Here is a 19531-nt window from a genome sequence, read left to right as displayed (position 1 = left end):
AGGACTCCCTGCCTGTCTGCTTGCCCTGAGTCCCGGCTGCCTGCTCCCCTCACTGCAGGGCGCACGGCCCGTGCCCCAGCCTCTGCCAACACAACCTGCCCAGAACTATGCCTGGAAACAGGACTCAAGCCCAGAACTCCAGGGAACATCGAGGCTGCCCTCTTCCTTGAGACTCGCCTCATCCCAAAGGGACAGGTGACCCCCCGGGAGGGGAGGTGAACATACACAGGTTTAGTTCCTGCCCAGACACACGTACCCAGCAGGCTCTGCAGGGACCTCTGGCTGGGGCTGGTGCCGATGCCACTGGAGCTAGAGAGCGAGGGCCCCAGGCTGGAGGGCGTGCAGGGTGAGGTCAGCGAGCTGAGAGGGGAGGAGAAGCCCTCCTGGGGGAGAAGCACCCTGGGTCAGCCAGCAGGCCCCCAGTGTGTTGGCCAAAGCGGAATGGCGCTGGGGTCATCAGTCTGGGCCCCTCCTCCCGGCTGGTGGGACACTGTGTGGGCAGGAAGCCTCACTGTGGGGTGTTGGGTGGAGACATAAACACCCACACTGACCAGGGCTGGAGGTGACACAGTGCAAGCTAAGCTTCAGACTGCGTGGACAGAGGGTGGTAGCTGCCAGCTCCTAGCTTTGTAGGAGAACAGGCCCAGTTTGGTTAAGATCTGCCAGGATTTCAAGAGAAGCCAGAAATCTGGATTTTCTGTGAAAGTCTTGCTTTTCATGTGTTTGCTCAATTTAGAGAACAGTGCGATGTTCTTTATTTATGCTTCACGTGTTTCTCTCTCTTGCGCTTAACAGCTAAAAAAGGCTCAAAGACCATCAGGCGGCCCAAAGTTCTTGCCAGCTTTGACTCAGGGGACCCACGGTGGCGGCAGGATGGGGAGGACAGGCGGACAGCCCAGGTACTCACGCTGGGGTCCGCATCACCCCCGGGGGTGTCTGCAGGCACCGCCACAGCAGGTGGGGCTGCATCGGGCGTGGGCTCCGCGGGGGGCACCAGGCAGGAGGTGAAGCTGGGGTAGGGCCGGTGAGCTGGGTGGAGGCTCACCTTCTGCACCTGTGGGAGGAGGCTGGCGTTTGAGATAGGGGGATGGGACAGGTGTTTGAGGCTGGGTGAGCAGACAGCCGGACAGGACAGTGCAATGGCCTGCCAGACCGTGCCCCTACCTGCTGGTTGCTCCCAGCCCACCAGGCATGGGGGTCAGAGGCGGGCACGCAGCCTGCGGTGTCTGGGAACAGGTCCTCGTGGAACTCCACAGCCTAGTAGTAGTAGACAGGTATGTGGCCGGGAAGGTCCAGGCTGCCCGGGCCCTCCTGGCCCCTCACCCAGGGTTCCCCTCACCTTGCGAGGCACGTGGTAGCTGACAGGCACGATGGCCATGTCGCTCAACTGCAAGACGCGGAGCACCTCGCAGCCCATGACGGCCAGCGCCCGCCGGGGCACAAGAGCCGCGCCCCGCAGCACGTTCTCCAGGAGGCACTGGGTCACTGTGGGGGACACCACGGGAAGACAGTCGGGGAGGGTGGGAGAGAGGAGGGGTAGGACGGAGGAGAACAGGGCTTACCTGGGCTCAGTGCTGGCTGCTGGGGGGCTACCTCATAGCAGTACAACTGACTCTCGCCCTGAAACAAGCCCAGCCTGAGTGTGGCCACTCGCGGTCAGGCCGCCTGCGCCAGGCCTCCTCCGCGGGCACCAGCTCCGTACCCCAACCCAGCTCCCGCCCCCTAGCCCCGCTCCGTCCCCACCCCGCCCCCCTCCCGCTCCCAAGCCCACACCAGCGCCCCGCCCTCAGTTGGCTTCACCGTGCACACAGTAAGAACAGGGCACAGTCCGGATTTACAGAGCGCCTTGCCAGGGGCTAACCCTGAGTGTTGGCCTTGTCCACAAAGCTGACATTCTTGGGCGTTACAGTCATCCCGACCTGAATGCCCCTCAGCCTGGCAGGGGTGCAGCCTGGGTCACACGGCTTAGGCTTCTTTCTGTCCCCAGTCTCCCAGGTGGCGGGCTAGGTCAAAGGTTGTGACGGACCTGGCACGTGAGGGCACTACACTTGGTGGGAGGCGCTGACAAGGACGGGCACTCTTGCTCACCTTTCCTGCCAGGATCAGGAGCCCGGAGTCTGGGTCCAGCAGGGGCAGAAGAGACCTGAGGGAGAAAGGGCTAGTGGACAGGATGCGGCCAGCCTCTGTCCCTGAGGGGCAGCTGGAGAACGGTCAGCCTCGTGACTCCAGATGGGGGCTCAGGCCAAGCGCCACGCTGGCGGGGAGGGATGTGGCCCCTCTAGCTGATCCAGCCTGTCCCCTGGGACCCTCCACTTTCTCTCTCCCTGTGGTACCAACACACGGACGCTGAGCACATCCCCATGTCCCAGCGTTTCTTGCCCTGGCTTCCCCATCTGCCCACCTGCTTCACTCCAGGACTCATATGGACCCTGGGCATAGGGAAGCTGGGCCCCCCTTCTACACCTCAGTCCTGAGCTCCATCCCAGGCTCACCAGCTCCAGAAAGAGCCCACATGCACTCTGTCCCTGGGTTCCCATTGTGGCCAGCCCACGCATCAGGCCGGAGTTACTAAGGAAGCCGAGTGGGCCTGCTGGAACCAGGGACTCCCTCCATCCCTGCCCAGTACAGTCGTCCTGGGTGTACCAGGTCTGCACTAAGGTTTGGGGACCCCCTCCTCAGTTACCCCAGGCTTCTGAGGACATCTTAGAGACTCAGAAGCCTCCCCAGCATGACTTTAAAACTAAGCCAGGGGCTGGGACAAGGGCCTCCTTCGCCCTTCCCTCCCCATTCTCCGTCCCGACCCTGGATGGGGGGCAGTGGCTGGGAACATAGAGGGCAGGCTGGAAGCCCCCAGCACCCCTGCCACTCTATACCAGTCACCTCTGGACCGATGGCCTTTCACTGCCAGGAGAATTCTGACAGGTGCCTTCATTTGGTAGTTTCTTCTTCCGGTCTCGATTTCACGTCCCTAGGAACCCAAGGGCCTGGACTCTCACCCCAGTCCTGACGCTGCCCCTCAAACAGAGACCCTTCCTCATTGTCGTCCCAGTGGTGAGAGGTCGCCCAGCTGCGGCAGCTGCATCTATCCCTCACCCAGACAACAGAGGGCCCAGCTCCCCCTTCCCTGTCTATCCATTCCCTCCCGGCCAGCTGCCCAAAGCCTGCCTGCTGCCCACCTCTCCTCCCTACCCTACTGGGAGCCACAGAGGGGGCTGGGGAGCTGGGTGGGGCCCTGTCTCCACAGCTTCCGGGAGTCCTCCGGCCCGTCACCTGTGAGTAACAAGGCTCTAATTACCTTGGGTCAGCAGTGTAAGCTGGGCTCAGAACTGCCCTTCTTGACCTGGTCTGACTAGTGCCTTCTGTGGGGGAGCAGATGGGCAGGGGAACAAGGTTGGCGAGTGACCCGAGGTGCACCCCACACGGATGCTGGCTCCACTGGGGTTGGAAGCAGGTCCCTTCAGCGGGACCTTCATTCACTCACTCCTTCACTGCCAACCATTCATTCCTTTGCCAAGCTGATCTGTGCCCAGCCCTTGGCTCGACCCGTAGCTGGGACTAGAACTGAGTGCAACGGACCCCACCTCTGTCCTCAGGCTGCTCACGGCTGGGCCTGAGAGCCAGACACAGTCATCTAAACATATGAAGGAAAAGCTCCCTGGGGACGCATGGCGGGGGTGGGGAGGGCAGGGGGACCTGACTTTGGCAGGCTGCATGGGAGGGGCATGTTCCCTACGCCCCAAGGGCTGAGGAGGAATCAGCCAAGTGTGGAGAGTACTCTCCAGGCAGTTAGAGCAGCCTGTGCAAAGGCTCTGAGGTGCAGCAGGCAGGTACTTGGTCTGTTGGGGAACAGAGTGAAAGATGATGTGGCTGGTGGCCTGGGCAGTGAGGGGGAGGGGCTGAGCTTCCAGTGGGGGTGGGCAGAGGCCAGACAGAATGGGGCCTACATAAGAAGGGGAATTCTGCATCCCTCCATCAGACAAGCAATAAGAAGCTAATGACACGTCTTAAGTGAAAGGGGACAGGATCAGACGTGTGCTGAGCGGAGATCACCATGTGGAGATGGACAGGAGGGTGTGGAGAAGGGAGGTGAGGGGCTCAGGGTAGCATCTGAGAGGAGTGGAGGGACTCCTGAGGCCCCACTGTCACCTGGACAAGAACTGGGGAACGGGCCCGTGGGTGGCATTGACAGCTCATCCCGGCTCTAATCCAACTTCCTCAAGACGCGCCACCTGGCCTCCCTGCACTCCCTCCCCATCAGCCCAAACTGGCCAGCCCACTGACTCAGGCGCTGGGGGGCGCGGGGGCAGGAAGTCATGGAGGGCAGGGCTGGCTCCTCCAACAGGTCAGGCCAGTCTTCCTCGCTTCGGGGCAGAGCCATCCACGGCACAGGCCAGGAAATGGGGTCATGGCACCCAGCCCCCAGGGCTGACCAATAGCTGGCACGGGTCTGACCCCAGGCTTGTTAAGAGAGCCAAGCCAGGTCTGGGTCTGGAATACAGAACATGGTTCCTGGCAGAGGACCAGAGGTGGTAAGAGCTGGCACGGGCACCTCTCCCACTGCTATGCTATGGGGCAGGGCTGGCATCTGGGCCTGCCATTGGAAGGACTCTGACTCAGGTCCAGGGGTCTGCTCCAGAACGAAAGTCACAGAAGGTCTGGAGCCCAGACCTGCACAGAAGATGCAGGACAACAGTGGTACCAGGTCACAGAAGGGAGGAGTTAGCACCTGATAATCCCACCAGCTTTCCCAATATTCCTGTATTTAGCACAGGAGGTACTGCACGTCAGGAAAAGCAGCTTTAAGAGTTCTCTGGGTCTCCTTGCCAGCCCATCTCTCCCCTTCAGACCCACGAACCTAGATATCCTGGCGTTGTCCCTCGTCAAAAGCAGTCCAGGTCCCTTGGATCTGTCCTGGCTACCCAGACTGGGCAGTTGGGAACCCCCTCCCAGACCAAGCCTTGCCCCACACTCCTAGCTGCTTTAGAATCAGGTTCTAAAGGGGTGTAGTACCTTAATCCCATATGAGGAGAGAATGGAAAAACTAGGGGCTGGAAGCTATCCTTACACCTCTGGAGGGAGTGGGAGTATAGCATGTGTGAGTCCAGGTTCGGGATTGGGGTGTGGGAGAGACCCTTTAGGTGGGTGGGATCTCCCTATTAGCAAGAACTGGGCACAGAAGCTAAAAGTTTTGGGGCCTGTCAAGAAGTCCTGTTCCTTAGGGCGCCTGGGTGGCTCAGTGGGTTAAAGCCTCTGCCTCAGGCATGCTCAGGTCATGACCCTGGGATCGAGCCCTGCATCGGGCTCTCTGCTCAGCAGGGAACCTACTCCCTCCTCTTTCTCTCTCTCTCTGCCTACTCGTGATCTCTGTCTGTCAAATAAATAAATAAAATCTTAAAAAAAAAAAAAAAGAAAAAAAATGAGAGCTTTAGGGGACACAAGGCCATCTGACCAAAGCCATACAGTACTGACCGCAAACTCAAATGTCTCAGGAATGTGAGTGAGTGAAGCAGCCTGGTGGGAGACATTTGGGAGTGGTGGGGACTGGGGCAGCCAGTGAGCCTGGGCCTCCATCAGAGGGGGGCAGCTACTACTCAGCCCTTGCCCAGGCTGGGAAGTCCCAGACAAGCTGGGAAGTCCCATTTTAATGTGAAACCACCAGATTTTTCAATGTTGGCAATGGCTTCAAAGTTTTAAAAAGTCCCAGACAGGCCAAATGAAACGCAGCACTGGCCCAGGAGCAAAAGTTCACACGCCATGCCCCACACGTACATCTACACCAAGAAAAGTGTGTAGTGCAGGCCGGGTTGGAGGAGATGGCAGGTATCCCAAGGCTTTCCGAAGTTGGGAGCTGAGCTGGTCCCCCAAAGCTCACAAATGTGGATCAAGAGGGCAGAGCATTTTCCTGGAATATTCCAAGGCAGGGGATTTTTCTGGACTAGTCTAGCCCTTGACACTGCCCTCCCCCAACCAAGGGCCAACATCAGCAGCACTCAGGCCCCACCCACGGAAGGTGAGGCCCAACCTCCCACCCCATCCCACTCCTCCAGTACTGTGGGGCCTTGGGCAGACTCACTTCCCTTTCCCGTGTCTCAGTCCCCTCATCTAAAATGTGGAGAAGGTCACCCAGGGACACTCACCTACCCCCAAAGCCTTCATGGCTAAAAGGACCCCAGAACTCAGATTCGGCATTAGAGATTTTACTTCGGAGGTTCTCAGGGGACTGTGTGTGGCCTGCCCAAGAGTTTTTTAAATTGGGATTAGCTACCAACAATAACACATTGAGAGATTTCAACTAAAAAACCCAGATTTCCAGTTTCTCTTGAAAAACCTGAAACTCTGGCAGACTGGGGCAGGTCATAGGGGTCGAGCCTTTCCACCAACCCTTACTTTCCCTACCCACCCATCGCCACCTCTCCAGGTCTCCACAAGCTATGGTGTTAGGGTTTAAACACTGTCCTTATGCCGCCCGCCTGGTATGCGCAGGTATCCGGGTTTGAAACTCTTGGTCTCAATATTCTCTTGCTTTTGCTTTTACGAAAAACGGACCCGCCCAGAATCATATGGCAAACTAGTGGCACAGCAGACGGGAGCGCGGGACTCCGTCCTCCTTGGTCGGGAGGTGGAGGAACGAGTTTCAGGCGGCGGGCGAAATGACCCCTTTAGCGGAGAGAGGAGGTGGGTCTCTATCGGCCCCGCCCCGCCCCGCCCCAAGGGGGAGAGGCCCCGCCCCCAGCCCTTAAACCGCGACCCGCCTCCCGCGAGCTGACTCCGCAGCCCAAGCCCGGGGCGGGGAGAACCGAACGCGGCTGCCTCGGGACCCCGGATCTCAGGACCCCATCGGGCCGGCCGGCCCACCCCGCCCGGTTCCTGCTGCTGCTGCCGCCGCCCGGTGAGTGTCTACCGGAACGGGGCGCTGCGGGCGGAGACGGCGGACGCCATGGGGCGGGCTATGCAAAGCGCCGATCACGCGCGCGAACTACCCCCCCGTCGCGCGGACAGGCACTCAGGACGGACACGCGACCCCCAGCCTCGCACAATCACCCGGACTGACCGGGGTCCAAGGCGGACGGGCCCCATGCACCCCCTGCCCGCCCGACTTGCCCCCTCCTCGGGCAGCCCAGGATAGCCCTACGACCGCGCGCGCCCGCGCGCGCGCGTACAAGGCTCACCGGCTGGTAGCCGGCAGGGCTGTGAGCAGACAAAATAAACACCCCCTCCCTCGCTTCCTCCTCCCACGGCTGGGCCCTCCGGCATGACCAGTTTTATGAATCAAACCCCTTTGAGGGGATAGTCAAGCCATGGTCTTGGTTACTTTTACCTCCTGGAGTGGGACAGTCTGGTTCTGGGCCTGGAGCCCCTGTGCAGATCTGTAGATTGGCCACCTGGGGGTACTGAGTGCCCTTGTCACCATACCTGGGGCCCACAGGTATGCAGCTTTGGGGAGGACTGGGGATGGCTAGGAGGTATCCGATGCCCCCTGGGGGGCAGGGAACAGATCTTGGCTGGCTGGGGCCCTTCCTTTTCCAGATATTAGGGTGCCCCAGCTCTGCCTCTGCCAACCACAGGGCTTTGCTTGGGCTATGAACCCAATGGCCAGGAGCCAGCTTAGTCCTTTGTGTCCCTGGGCTGGCAGCTCTGGGGCCTGAGGGCTGCTGAGGTCCCCTGTGGTCACTGGCAGGCCAGGCGTTTGGTGCCAACCATTCCGCCTTGCCCCCATTTGTTAAAGATTACCACACCAGGGTCACTGACTGCCTCTCCTGCTGGGGCCCAGGGGTGGAGTCTGCAAGGTGGGAAGGAGGGAAAGGCCCTGAAGGTCCCCGTGTCTCCCTGCTTGCCTTTTGCACCAAGGGCAGGTGAGGTTCTGGAAGAGGCACCAGGACCCAGAGCCCTCCTCTCCAGGGCAAGAGCTTATGGGGCTGGGACACTGCACTAAATTTCAAAGGTTCCTTCCTGCTAGGCTGGACTTTGGGTGTTGAAGGCAAAGAAGGGTAGCTGGGTAGATGCCCCAGAGGGCACTGAAGTCCAATATGGGCCCAGCTGTTGGCAAGGCCCAAAAGGGATAAGGCAGGCGTGTGGGGGGATGGGAGAGAAGTCCCCTGAGTTGGCTGTCTTCTCCCAGGGGAATCAGCCCCCGGAGCTTCTGTAAACAGAGTGTCAGAGGCAGGAAGAGGGCTCTGGTAATGTGCAGCCCAGCTGGATTCCCTCCAGACCATTATCTGGCCCAGGGAGGGAGGATGAGCACACACGTGCCAGACAGGGGGCCCGGGCACTGGCTGTCCCCACCTCCCCCAGCTGCATACTGAAACAGCTACTCTGGGACCTGGGGGTCCGGAAGGTCAGATGTGGTCAGTGGGGGACTGGTGTCGCAGGGCATCTGCTGGGACTCTGACAATGAGGAAAGGGAAGTGAACATGACTAGCCCCTCAGATACTGCCCCGACCTGTGTTCTCCCTCAGAAGCCTCTGTGGCAGGCAGGGAGATGCCCTGGGCAGGGTCCACAGTTTCCGGTTCCCATTCCTGACACCCTCATTCCCCACAGCCCTGGGGGAGCTGGAGCAAGTCCCAGGTAAAGAGGGTTGAGTCCTCATGGGGTCTTGTAAGTGGACCCTTCCCCTGAGCTGGGCAGGTCCTGCGAAAAGGAAAGTGGGGTCTCAGCTGCCCCCAGGAGGCAGCTCCCACCTCAGAAAGCCAGCCAGCCAGTCCCCCTTGGAGACCAGAGAGAAGGCTAGGTGAGCCTGTCCCACAGAAGCATCCCTGACCATCTACAGGCCCTGAGCTCTCGGGAAGGGCATCAATGCCACTGAACGGGGTTAGTGGCCCCTCCCGTAGCCCCCTCAGCTCCCCTTAGAGTCCCTCCCTGAGCCAGGGAGCCCAAGGCTCTCTGCTGCCAAGAAAACCAGCTCCCCTCACTGCTGTGGAATTTGCAAGAGTTCTTGGAGAAGGGGGAGGGAAGGAGGGAGTGTGTGTGTGTGTGAGAGCACGGCCCAGTGGGCGTGTGTCTGGCGTGGGCATGTGTTTGCGCGCGCGTGACTGGAACAAGGCTATGTTTGGGGGCGGGCTGGGGTGCTGCAGGAGTCTGAGTGCACCGCAGGCAGACAGGGGCTCAGCCTTCCTCCTTTTATCGGTTTCCACATTCCAGAGTCAGCCGGATTGCTTTCCTTCAGCTGGCTGGGACGCCTGGCTGGCCAGGCCCTCAGGCCTCCCCCACTTTTCCTCATTCCAGCCTCCCTGGGTATGAAGAGGCTGAAGCAGGCTCCCTCGAGCCGCCGTGGTTTGGGGGGATAGAGACAGGCAAGGGGCCAGTTCTCCAGGTTGGGGACAGTCCCCCCAACCAGTCTCCTCCAGGGGAATGCAATAAGGCTGACATTCCTCTGCGGCTGCCTGAGAGATTTAATTAAAGAGGGAGGAGAGAGCTGGCTTGCACTGAGAAGGGGCTGAGGCGGTCACTGGGGCCCCTACTGGCCCTGGGCCTGGATGGGCAGCGGTAAGAACTGAGAGACCCGGGTTGGGGAGCCGGGTTGCGGCTCCCCTGAACAGCTCACAGACCCCAGGAGGGGCCAGTTTTGCCGCAAGGGAACTGAGGACCCTGGGCATGGCAAGAGTGAGAAGGGCAAAGATCCCTTCAGGGCCACTTCCTTCTCGGTCCCAGACAACCTGGGCCCAGCTGGCTTGAGCTGGTGGCCTCCCTTGGTGACTAAGGTCTTCCTCTGGCAAATCCATGGTTAATTGCAGGGTTAGGGCCTTACTTGATGGATGCTTGGCCCTGGGTGGGGACAGGACAGCTAGGAGGCCCTAGGTCTGACTGAGCCTAGCCCCTGTGGCATCACACCCGCGCGTGCCGATGGTGGCATCTGGACTGGCCCATTTCTAGTTGGGCCACAGCCACCAAATAGCTCCTGGGGAAGCAGGTGTCCTCTCCCAACAGAGTGGCACCTCTTCCGACTGAGATGACATATCTCGCCACCCTGAGGGCCCACTTGGGCAGAAGGGCTTTAGTCACCAGTCTCCCAGTCCTGGGCTGACAGGTCTGGTGGCTGCCAAGTCACCCACGGTGCCACTGAAGGCACCCATTTGGGGCCAGGCAGCTCCTGCCTGGGAGGAAATAGGAGGGGAGAAAAGGGCCCAGCTCCTGCTCTTTTGGCACGCCCAACTAACCACACCTGCTGGCGACCCGGACCCCTCCTTGGACATCCAGACTGTCCCCCTTTGCAATCTTCTGCCCCAAGCTCTGAGCCCTGAAGGGGAGACTCACTGCAGGAGCTTCTCCAAAATGCAGCTCTGCCTGGGCCTTATCCAATTGGCAAGGAGTGGAGAGGCCCTCAGGAACTTCCCAAAGCTTCCCGGGAGAATGTGATGTGTACCTGGGGTTGAGAAACCCCTGGGGTTAAAGGTGGGAGACAGAAAGACAGCGAGGGAAGGGAACTGGATGAGGTCACAAAGTGGTGCCTTGGGCTTCACGTGCAGAATGAGCAGAGCCGACTGCAGCAGAAGGTAGAGTAAGGGAGAGGAACCAAGACCAGTAGGGACTCCCGGCTTCATGACATGACAGGACCAGACTGCGGTCTCCAACCTCACCTTGTCCCCTTCCTCTGAGAGCCTAGGACGGAGACCCCAACCTCTCTGCTCTGCTGTGCCCCAGGAGTGGGGAGATGGGCGGATCCAGCCTCGGCTCTGAGTCTCCTCAGACACGTCAGCGAAACCGGAGCCAGCCATCCTGGCCGCCGGCATGGTCCCCGCCTGCCTGGGGGGGTGGGGTTGGCAGACTCCTGGGCTGGGCTGCTGCCAGGCCTGGCCGGCAGGCCTTAGCCCGGGGGTGGGGGTGGGGGGCACTGGGAGCCAGAGGCCCGGAGCCTCAGGGTCAGTCCTGCAGCACCAGACCCCTGCACCCACGCCACAGTTTCTGGCCCAGGAAGGGTTTGTGTTGGCCTCGTCTGTCCGACCCTATGTCCCCAGCAGCCAGGCATGTGGCCTTCCCCAGGAGCAGTGAGATGCGCAGTCTTGGCTCTGATGTGGTCCCCCAGATGCCTGGGGGTCCCACCCACTCACTAGCACCTGCCTGACCCAGGGCCCATGTGTGACTGGGCGCCTCCAGATGTCCCCCACACTCAGATGTGGGTGAGGGCCCCAGGGTCCCACTGTGAGCGGAGGAGGGGTTCCTTACTCATTGAGCCTCTCCCTCCGCTCCCTTCGCCTACTCCCAGGTCATACGCTCAGGGGGGCCGGCCAAAGCACAGCCCACTCCCCCGCCCCCTTCCAGAACCAAATACACTCCTTGTCAGGCTACTCTCTCCAGCTCCTATTCTCCCACACTGAGGATGAAGGCCAGCCTCCACGAGGAGGCCTTGCCCTGGGCTCAGGGGGCCTCCTGTCTGGGCGGAAAGTGCCACGAAGCCCCTCCCACACCATGCCATCCTCCCCCTGTATGTGCAAAGGCAGGACTCAGGTTTTACGGGTAACACCTTCAGTAGCTGATGTTGACTGACCACTTAGCTCGCGCTCCGAGTACAAACCAAACAGCCCAGCGATCAGGCACTATAACCGGGAACCACCCCCCACCGGCCCTTCACAGCCAGGAGGGAGGTGAAGGGTGGAGAGGCATGACTGCCATGCCACCAGGCTGGGATCGCAGGCAGTGGGACCTTAAGAAGCCCCATCCCAGTAACTGTCCCCTGGAGGGCAGCACCGTCAGCAGCAGGAGCCTGGGCCTCAGTTTCCTGCCTCTTCCCACCACACCACGGTGGGCCAGGCCAAGGCGAGGAGGCTGCAGGGGGCAGGTGAAAGAGAGATGACCTGGACCCTTTGCCCTCCTACTCCCACGGCCCCCCAAGCCCCAGGGCTGCCTCCAGGAGACTCTCCACATCCTTTGCAGAGGGAGAGGTCCCACCTCTCTGCCTTGGGTCAGCAGATCAGGTATCAAAGCCCAGGCCAGGCCTCTGGTCCTTCAGGACTGCTGGAGCTGCAGTAGCCAGGCCAGCCATGAGCTCCATGAGACACCACACCCCCAGTGCACACACACAGCAGAACGGGCCCAGGCAGGCGGAATCGCCCCCAGAACTTGTTAAAAGAACTCCCCCACTTAAAAACAAACAGAACAACACAACACTACAAGCCCAGGTGCTCAGAACAACTCCAGAGAGTGAGGCAGGGCAAGTGAGAAACTGAGGCCCAGAATCGGAAAGGGACATGGGAAGCGATTTAGGGGCAAATTTGGGCCCAAATTCAGGCCTCTATGTCCTGTTGCCCTGCCGCACCCTGTCCCATGACTGGCCTTCCCCTTCTGGGTCCCCTTCTGGGAGCTATGCGATCTGCTCTTGGTGCCAGGAGAGCCCATGGCAGAGCCCCTGGAGCTGCCGGCATCCGGCTTCTCATTTGCTAAAGCCCCAGGGCTGACTCCTTGCTCTGGCCCAGGTGCTCACCCTGGCATCCCAGCAGGTGGGAAGTGGGTTAGCTGCTGCCTGCTGGGGTCTCCCCCACCCAGGATGCCAGTCGCTCTTTTTCTGACCCAGCCCCTGCTCCCCACAGACTCAGCCAGATGGCCACCCTGTGGCTGGACAGACCTACAGCTCCCCCAAGATGACTTAATGTATTAAAGTCATGGAGCGAAGCCCAGAGCTCCCACATCAGTCCCTCCTCAGTGTAGAGTGGGGAACGCCCCCCAGTGCACACCCTGGGCCCCCAAGGGCCACGCAGGGCTGTTCAGTTTTAAGCACTCCCAGTCCTAGAATGTGTGACTCTGAAACGCCTGGGGAGACACTGAAGAAAGCAAGGCTCTGAGAGAAAGCCACTGTCTGTGGCCTCAGAATTGCGATGCCCCGGGCCCAGGCTGCCAGGAGTGTGAACTCTTAACTATGACCTTATACGTAGCCCAGGGGGAGCTGAAGCCGCAGGGGTAGCCACATGTAGGGTCCCCTCCCACCTTGGAGCCTGGCTGCGCCCTTCCTGACCCTGCCTGCCCCGCTGGGAGGCTGATTCAGGGGAAGGCGGCTCACCCCACATGTGGACGTGGGGGGCGGGGGGCGCTCACAGCCCACATCTGGAGGCCAGGCCACACCCGCTGCCTTCTGAGTCAGTGAGGGTGGAGTGGGTCCCCCTGCGGGAAAAGGCCGGGTGTGGTGCACGCAGTCCCCTTGGGGTGGTGCCGGCAGGGCTAGAGGGGCACAAGGCCTTCCAGGTCCCAGTCTTAGCTTCCCTCTGACGTTCAGTTAGAGGCTCTGCCCCACCGTTCACTCAGCAAAGATGAGCTAAGCATGCTCTGGGACACAAGGGAGCAGACAGGCGTGACAGCAAGGGAAGGGGCACCAGCTGGGGGTCGGGGTGCCCTCCCTGGCTGGCCTCTGAAGGGTCGTCTTCAGTGAACAAGTGAGGGGCAGAGGGTGATCGGCCTGCTTCCCTGGCAAAGGGGACCCTGCAGGCGGGCAGGGCCTGTGCAGGCCCAACCTGGGTATAGGCCTTGACCTCGAGCTAGTCTCCCTGCTGACTTGTCGCATCTCTCCTGGGACCACCTGCCCGTCCTCTGCTTCACACTTCAAGGGGCCTGTGTTCCTGGGGGAGGAGCCTGAGGGATGGCAGCCGGGCGGAACACAGGCTCGGCTGAGGGGGCCGTGTTACCTGCCATGGCCTGATGGCTGGCAGGCATGGGGGAAGGGGAGGCCGGGCCCCAGCACAAAAGGCCCTTGTGTGAGCAGAAGGCGCCTGGAGAGGAGTGCCGGCCTCTTAGGGACTCTAGGCGCCTGGAGAGTGGGGACTGCTGCTAGGGTGGCCCCTGGGCTCCCCCAGGAGCCTGAAAGGGGGCCTCATACTGTGGCCCCATTCTGTCTTAAGCAGTTCCAGCTACAAGCTGGAGTCCCGAGCAGCTGAGAGAGCTGCCCCCACATCAGCAGGGCAGGACCATCACAGGCTTCGGGCCCAGCTGCACCTGGACATGGTTAAGGACCTAGGCTCCGGCTCGGATTTCCTTGCAGTGGGAAGGCAGCAAGTCACTACACCTTCTGGAACCCCCTTCTCTTCTGTCACCTGGGAGCAGTGAGAATAGTTTCCACCTGCCATGGCTATGCGGGGCACCCCACGAGAGGACTGGAAATGCAGGGAGCTTGCATGGGAGAGGAGCTGCTGCCCCTCTCAGTACTCAGGCCAGAGTGGACCCCAAAAAATGGTAGACAAACCAGTCCGCAGAAAGTTTCTAGCCCCAGCACTGACTCTGGGGTCACCCCATACCCAGTGTCCCTCAGTGTGCCCCCCTGGGTAAGCCTAGGGAGACCAGGAGCCCCCCACCTCTGAATCTGTCATCACACCTCAGAGATGGGGATCTTAAAACCAGGGCTCCCTGCCTCCCTGCTCCCTACCCCACAGGAGGACACCTGCCAATGGCTCAGACCCTCCTCTGCCCCCTCCCTTGGAACATTCCCCCTAGCCACATCCTGGAGGGGCCCTCAGCTCCCATACTGGGCAGGTCTGACTTCACAAGTGGAAAAACACCGATCCCATAGTTTCCATGTGAAGTCTTCCCGCTGCGGTCTCCTCACTCGGAGGACACAGAGCGTGGCGGCAGGGGCCGGCGGCCCGGGGCAGCCAGCTTCTCTGCTTACGCGCTGGCTGCCAGCCCCTTCTCTCGCAGATGCTGCGGGGAGGGCCTGCTGCTCTAAGACCCACGGGGCTCCCTCCTCGCCTGTCCACCTCAGTGGAGATTTGCGGGGGGGGATGGGACTTGAAGGGAGGGCACAGAGCCTGATGCTTTCAGACCACGTGTTTTCTCTGAGCTGCAGACACAAGAGGGCTGGAGTGAAGGAGATGGCAGCTTTTGTGGTCACTGAGTATTTGGGGGCCGGCCTCTCTCTGCACGCATCAGCCCACTGAGCCCTGGTGACAGCGCAGGAAGTAGCAACTGATAGCGTAATGAAGTCATGTGAGGGCTCAGAGTCACTCGGTGAGGGGCCGATGGGGCTGGGACAAGAACAGGGCCGGGGCACTGGGGACCTGACTCATAACTACTGTGCACTCTTGGACTTGGAGGAAGGGAATGGTGAAGGGGGCTGGGAATTCCCTTCTTGGTCCTTCCCCAGCGTGGCTGTCCCCTGGGCCCCTGACTCATGGTCTCCTGCCTCTCTCTCTCTCTCTCCCCTCTGCTCCCAGGAACCAGAAGATGTGCTCCAGAATCCCCCTGCGCCTGCTGCTGCCGCTGCTGCTGCTGGCCCCAGAGCCTGGGGTGTGGGGCTGCCCATCTGGCTGCCAGTGCAACCAGCCACAGACGGTCTTTTGCACCGCCCGGCAGGGAACCACTGTGCCCCGCGACGTGCCACCCGACACAGCGGGCCTGTACGTCTTCGAGAACGGCATCACCACGCTCGATGCAGGCAGCTTTGCCAGCCTGCCGGGGCTGCAGCTCCTGGACCTGTCGCAAAACCAAATCGCCAGCCTGCCCAGCGGGGTCTTTCAGCCGCTCGCCAACCTCAGCAACCTGGACCTGACGGCCAACAGGCTTCGCGAGATCACCAACGAGACCTTCCATGGTCTGCGGCGCCTGGAGCGCCTCTACTTGGGCAAGAACCGCATCCGCCACATCCAGCCCGGGGCCTTTGACACGCTCGATGGCCTCCTGGAGCTCAAGCTGCAGGACAACGACTTGCGGGCACTGCCCCCGTTGCACCTGCCGCGCCTGCTGCTGCTTGACCTCAGTCACAACAGCCTCCCGGCACTGGAGCCTGGCACCCTGGACACGGCCAACGTGGAGGCACTGCGGCTGGCTGGCCTGGGGCTGCGGCGGCTGGATGAGGGGCTCTTCAGCCGCTTGCGCAACCTCCATGACCTGGACGTGTCTGACAACCAGCTGGAGCGCGTGCCACCCGCCATCCGGGGCCTTCGGGGCCTGACGCGCCTGCGGCTAGCGGGCAACACCCGCATTGCCCAGCTGCGGCCCGAGGGCCTGGCCGGCCTGGTGGCCTTGCAGGAGCTGGACCTGAGCAACCTGAGCCTGCAGGCCCTCCCGCACGAGCTGTCGGGCCTCTTCCCCCGCCTGCGGCTCCTGGCAGCCGCCCGCAACCCCTTCAACTGCGTCTGCCCCCTAAGCTGGTTTGGGCCTTGGCTACGGGACAGCCACGTGGCACTGGCCAGTCCAGAGGAGACACGCTGCCACTTCCCGCCCAAGAATGCCGGCCGACTGCTCCTAGACCTCGAGTATGCGGACTTTGGCTGCCCTGCCACCACCACCACAGCCACAGCACCCACCACAAAGCCCGAGGTGTGGGGGCCCACCTTCTCCCCTTCCAGTCCAGCCCCCACCTGGCTCAGCCCGACGGAGCTGGTCACGGAGGCCCCCAGCCTGCCCCCTGCAGCCCCGCCCACGGTGCGGCCTCCATCCCGGCCCCAGGACTGCCCGGCCTCCATTTGTCTCAATGGCGGCACCTGCCACCTGGGGGTGCAGGGGCACCTGGAGTGCCTGTGCCCTGAGCTCTTTGTGGGCCTGTACTGCGAGAGCCGCGTGCGGCAGGGGCTTCCGGCCAGCCCGGCCCCGGCCACGCTGCAGCCGCCGCAGCCACCGGCCCTGGGCATCGAGCCAGCCAGCCCCACTTCCCTGCGCGTAGGGCTGCGGCGCTACCTGCAGGGCAGTGCCCTGCAGCTCAGAAGCCTCCGCCTCACCTACCGCAACCTGTCGGGCCCCGACAAGCGGCCCGTGACGCTCCGCCTGCCCGCTTCCCTTGCCGAGTACACGGTCACCCAGCTGCGGCCCAACGCCACCTACTCCATCTGCGTCAGGCCTCTGGGCGTCGGGCGAGTGCCGGAGGGCGAAGAGGCCTGTGGGGAGGCCCGCACACCCCCCGCCAGCCGCTCCAACCACGCGCCTGTCACCCAGGCCCGGGAGGGCAACCTGCCGCTCCTCATCGCGCCCGCCCTGGCGGCCGTGCTCCTGGCCGCGCTGGCGGCCGTGGGGGCGGCCTACTGCGTGCGGCGGGGGCAGGCGGCGGCGGCTGCGCACGGCAAAGCACAGCTGGGACCCGGCACTGGGCCCCTGGAGCTGGAGGGCGTGAAGGCCCCCTTGGAGCCGGGCCCCAAGGCGACTGAGGTCGGTGGGGAGGCCCCACCCAGCGGGCCCGAGTGTGAGGTGCCACTCATGGGCTACGCCGGGCCCAGCCCCCAGGGGCCCCTCCCCGCCAAGCCCTACATCTAAGCCTGGGAGCAACGAAGCTGCGAGGCCGGGCTCTCAGCCCCGCTGGGACCCGCCGGCGCCCTCCTGCGGCCAGACCGAGGAAGTTCTCAGATCCCTACCGGGGGACACAGCAGGGTGGGCACTGTGTGACCACAGCAAGACCCAGCCCCTCCGTCTCCTCATCCATGAGATCCTGGGACCCAGGTGACCACCTCGAAGGTGCCTCCAGCCTGCGTGCCTATGAGGAGGGCGTCTGCCCTGTCCTCTGCAACGTACAACCCCTGGGGAAAGGTGGGGCGTGCCCTGCCGTGTGCTGGTAACACAGGCCCAGGGCTGCCAGGGCCCCCCCTCCCAGGGAGACTCTGGGGGCCAGTGAAGGAAGCCCCCAGAAAGACAGCAGAGGAAGAGTGGGGCTGGGGATGGGGCGTAGGGTCAGCCTCAGCCCCAAGGAGCAAAGGAACAAAAGAAACTGGAAGGACAGACACTTTAGGAACATGTTTTGCTTTGATTTTTAAAAATATATTTATGAGATTCTTTCCCATTTATTCTGGGAAAATGTTTTTCAAACTCAGAGACAAGGACTTTGGTTTTTGTAAGACAAACAATGATATGAAGGCCTTTTGTACGAAAAATAAAAGATAAAGTGAGTCTGTTTCTCTAGCGTAGCCCAGGGTACCTGGGCTGGGTGGAGGGAGGGTGGGCATAAAGGGCTAACTCTCTTTGGGGGAAGTGCCCTCTCCCCAGTGGGCACTAGGCCCTGATCAGCAGCCCCTGGGCTTAGGAGGGCTTCCCGACCATGCCAGGAAGGGTGGCCCTTCCAGGTACCCTGCGCTGGGCTATGTCTGCCCAGCCTCAATCAGAGTGCCTGGTGCAGCCTCTCAGCTGAGACTGGTATGCAGGTGGGAGCAGAGCTGGGAGCTGAGCACCTTCTAACCTCGGAGAAGAGGGACACGGGGGCGGCCTCACCCCACCCAGGCCCAGTGGTCTGCCAGCAGGAACTGTAGTGCTCCTGGGAAACTGGGGAAGCCTCGTGGCAGAAAAAGGCCAAGAGGGTCCCCAAGCAGCCCTCCTTGGGGAAGGGCCTGATAGGCATTTCACTGTCTACCTTCATCTGTGAAGGCCCTGCAGGCCCCCACAGATGGTGGTGAGCCAGGCAGAGCACACAGCTCAGCCCTCCCTGCAGTTCTGACAACCGTCTGCGTGGGCTCAGGCTAGGAAACCCTGCTCCCGGCCTCTTGCTCCAGCAGCAAAGAGGGGTCTTAGTGGAGGGTCAGCACAGATTCTGAATGACAGAAACCCTCTGTCAGAGTGGAGAGAAAGGGCCAAGCCAGGGCTGTTAGGGGCAGATGGCTCAGGGACAGGACCAAAGGTCTGAGGCTGGCTTGCAAAGGCCTGATGGCCCTGTGATGCCCCTTTACTCTCTGCACTTGGGATGTGCCAGGCTTTCCAGAAACCCCGGAAGTGGGAGTGTTTTCCAGGAAGGCCATAGACTATATGGGGGCAGGGCCAGGGATGCAGGACTGCAGCTCTGGCCTGGCCTGGGTGCTGGGAGCTGGGAAACAAGAGCGCTAGCACAGCACCTTCTCCCATGACCCTGAGACGGGAGGCAAAGGGGGCCCTGGGGCCACAGAGAGGCGTGGCGAGCACTAAGCAAACCTCCCGGAGGCCCCATCCTGGGTCCCCTCTGTGGGTCACGGCCCCTGGGCCCCATCAGCCTCGCCCTGCATGGAAGGCGGCTGCTCAGCCAGACCTGGGGAGCAGGCCCTGTGGCTCAGGGCATTGATGTCAGCGCCGAGTCAGGCCCAGCCACGCGAGGCTCTGGATTCAATTAGCGGCTGCTGAGGGTTCTGGCACGGGAAGGAAGGAGGTAGGTGGTGGGTCGTGGCGGGCAGAGGATGGTGGCAGTGAGCCTGGGTGGGGCCCCTTCTTCTTGAGGCAGCGGTGGGCCAGGTGGATTTCCTGTGAGCCTGGGTCCCATTAGGGGAGCGGCTATGGCAAGGCCTGCCCTCCCCCTCGGCAGCCCTGTCAAAGGGGCCATTGTGGGCCTGTGGGCTGCTGCTGAACACAGCATTGGCTGTTGCATAAATGTTTTCATTGCAAAGCCAAACCTGGCCTAGTGGGATGGTAGGGGGTGGGGTGGGGAGGCGGGACCCAAAGATGGGCTGAAGATCACTCCAGCTCTCCCAGAAAGGGTATCACATCAGATCAGGGGCTGGGGGAGTGGAGGGAGGCCCAGGGGCAGAGTGGAGACCAAGCCAAGGCAATCCCAGGGCCCCAGGGCAGGGTCCAGGGACAGATGTGGAGAGATGCCAGTGGGATTTTGGGTCCTTGCTGCCGCAGGCCCTGTGCCACATGGACTCATTAACGCCCAGCAAATGTCCTACAGTGAGA

The 19531-nt window shown here is 61.7% G+C and overlaps 2 protein-coding genes across 3 annotated transcripts in view; one reads left to right on the top strand and one right to left on the bottom strand.

Annotated features, from left to right (window-relative positions):
• LOC131819867 (mitochondrial import inner membrane translocase subunit TIM16) overlaps positions 1-19531 on the bottom strand; it is a 64170-nt gene that overhangs the window by 15289 nt on the left and 29350 nt on the right. For both annotated transcript variants that reach the window (XM_059155264.1, XM_059155266.1), the window contains exons 10-15: positions 2089-2143; positions 1563-1620; positions 1340-1485; positions 1165-1257; positions 908-1054; positions 257-383 (exon numbers count right to left, since the gene is read on the bottom strand). In XM_059155264.1, the coding sequence (XP_059011247.1) occupies positions 257-383; positions 908-1054; positions 1165-1257; positions 1340-1485; positions 1563-1620; positions 2089-2143 (626 nt within the window). The remainder of the gene's footprint in view (positions 1-256; positions 384-907; positions 1055-1164; positions 1258-1339; positions 1486-1562; positions 1621-2088; positions 2144-19531) is intronic.
• VASN (vasorin) lies at positions 6731-17788 on the top strand. The gene is made up of 2 exons (XM_059155267.1): positions 6731-6889; positions 15130-17788. Exon 2 carries the CDS (start codon positions 15140-15142, stop codon positions 17159-17161), a length of 2022 nt encoding a protein of 673 aa, XP_059011250.1. The 5' UTR covers positions 6731-6889; positions 15130-15139; the 3' UTR covers positions 17162-17788.

The sequence above is a fragment of the Mustela lutreola genome, chromosome 17 (assembly GCF_030435805.1).
Source record: "Mustela lutreola isolate mMusLut2 chromosome 17, mMusLut2.pri, whole genome shotgun sequence".
NCBI classification, from domain to species: domain Eukaryota; kingdom Metazoa; phylum Chordata; class Mammalia; order Carnivora; family Mustelidae; genus Mustela; species Mustela lutreola.
Note: the sequence above shows the minus strand (reverse complement) of the source record. Positions and strands in the feature narration are given on the sequence as shown.

Excerpts from the sequence above, each read along its gene's own strand:
- VASN (XM_059155267.1), top strand. The coding sequence starts at position 15,140 with ATGTGCTCCAGAATCCCCCTGCGCCTGCTGCTGCCGCTGCTGCTGCTG.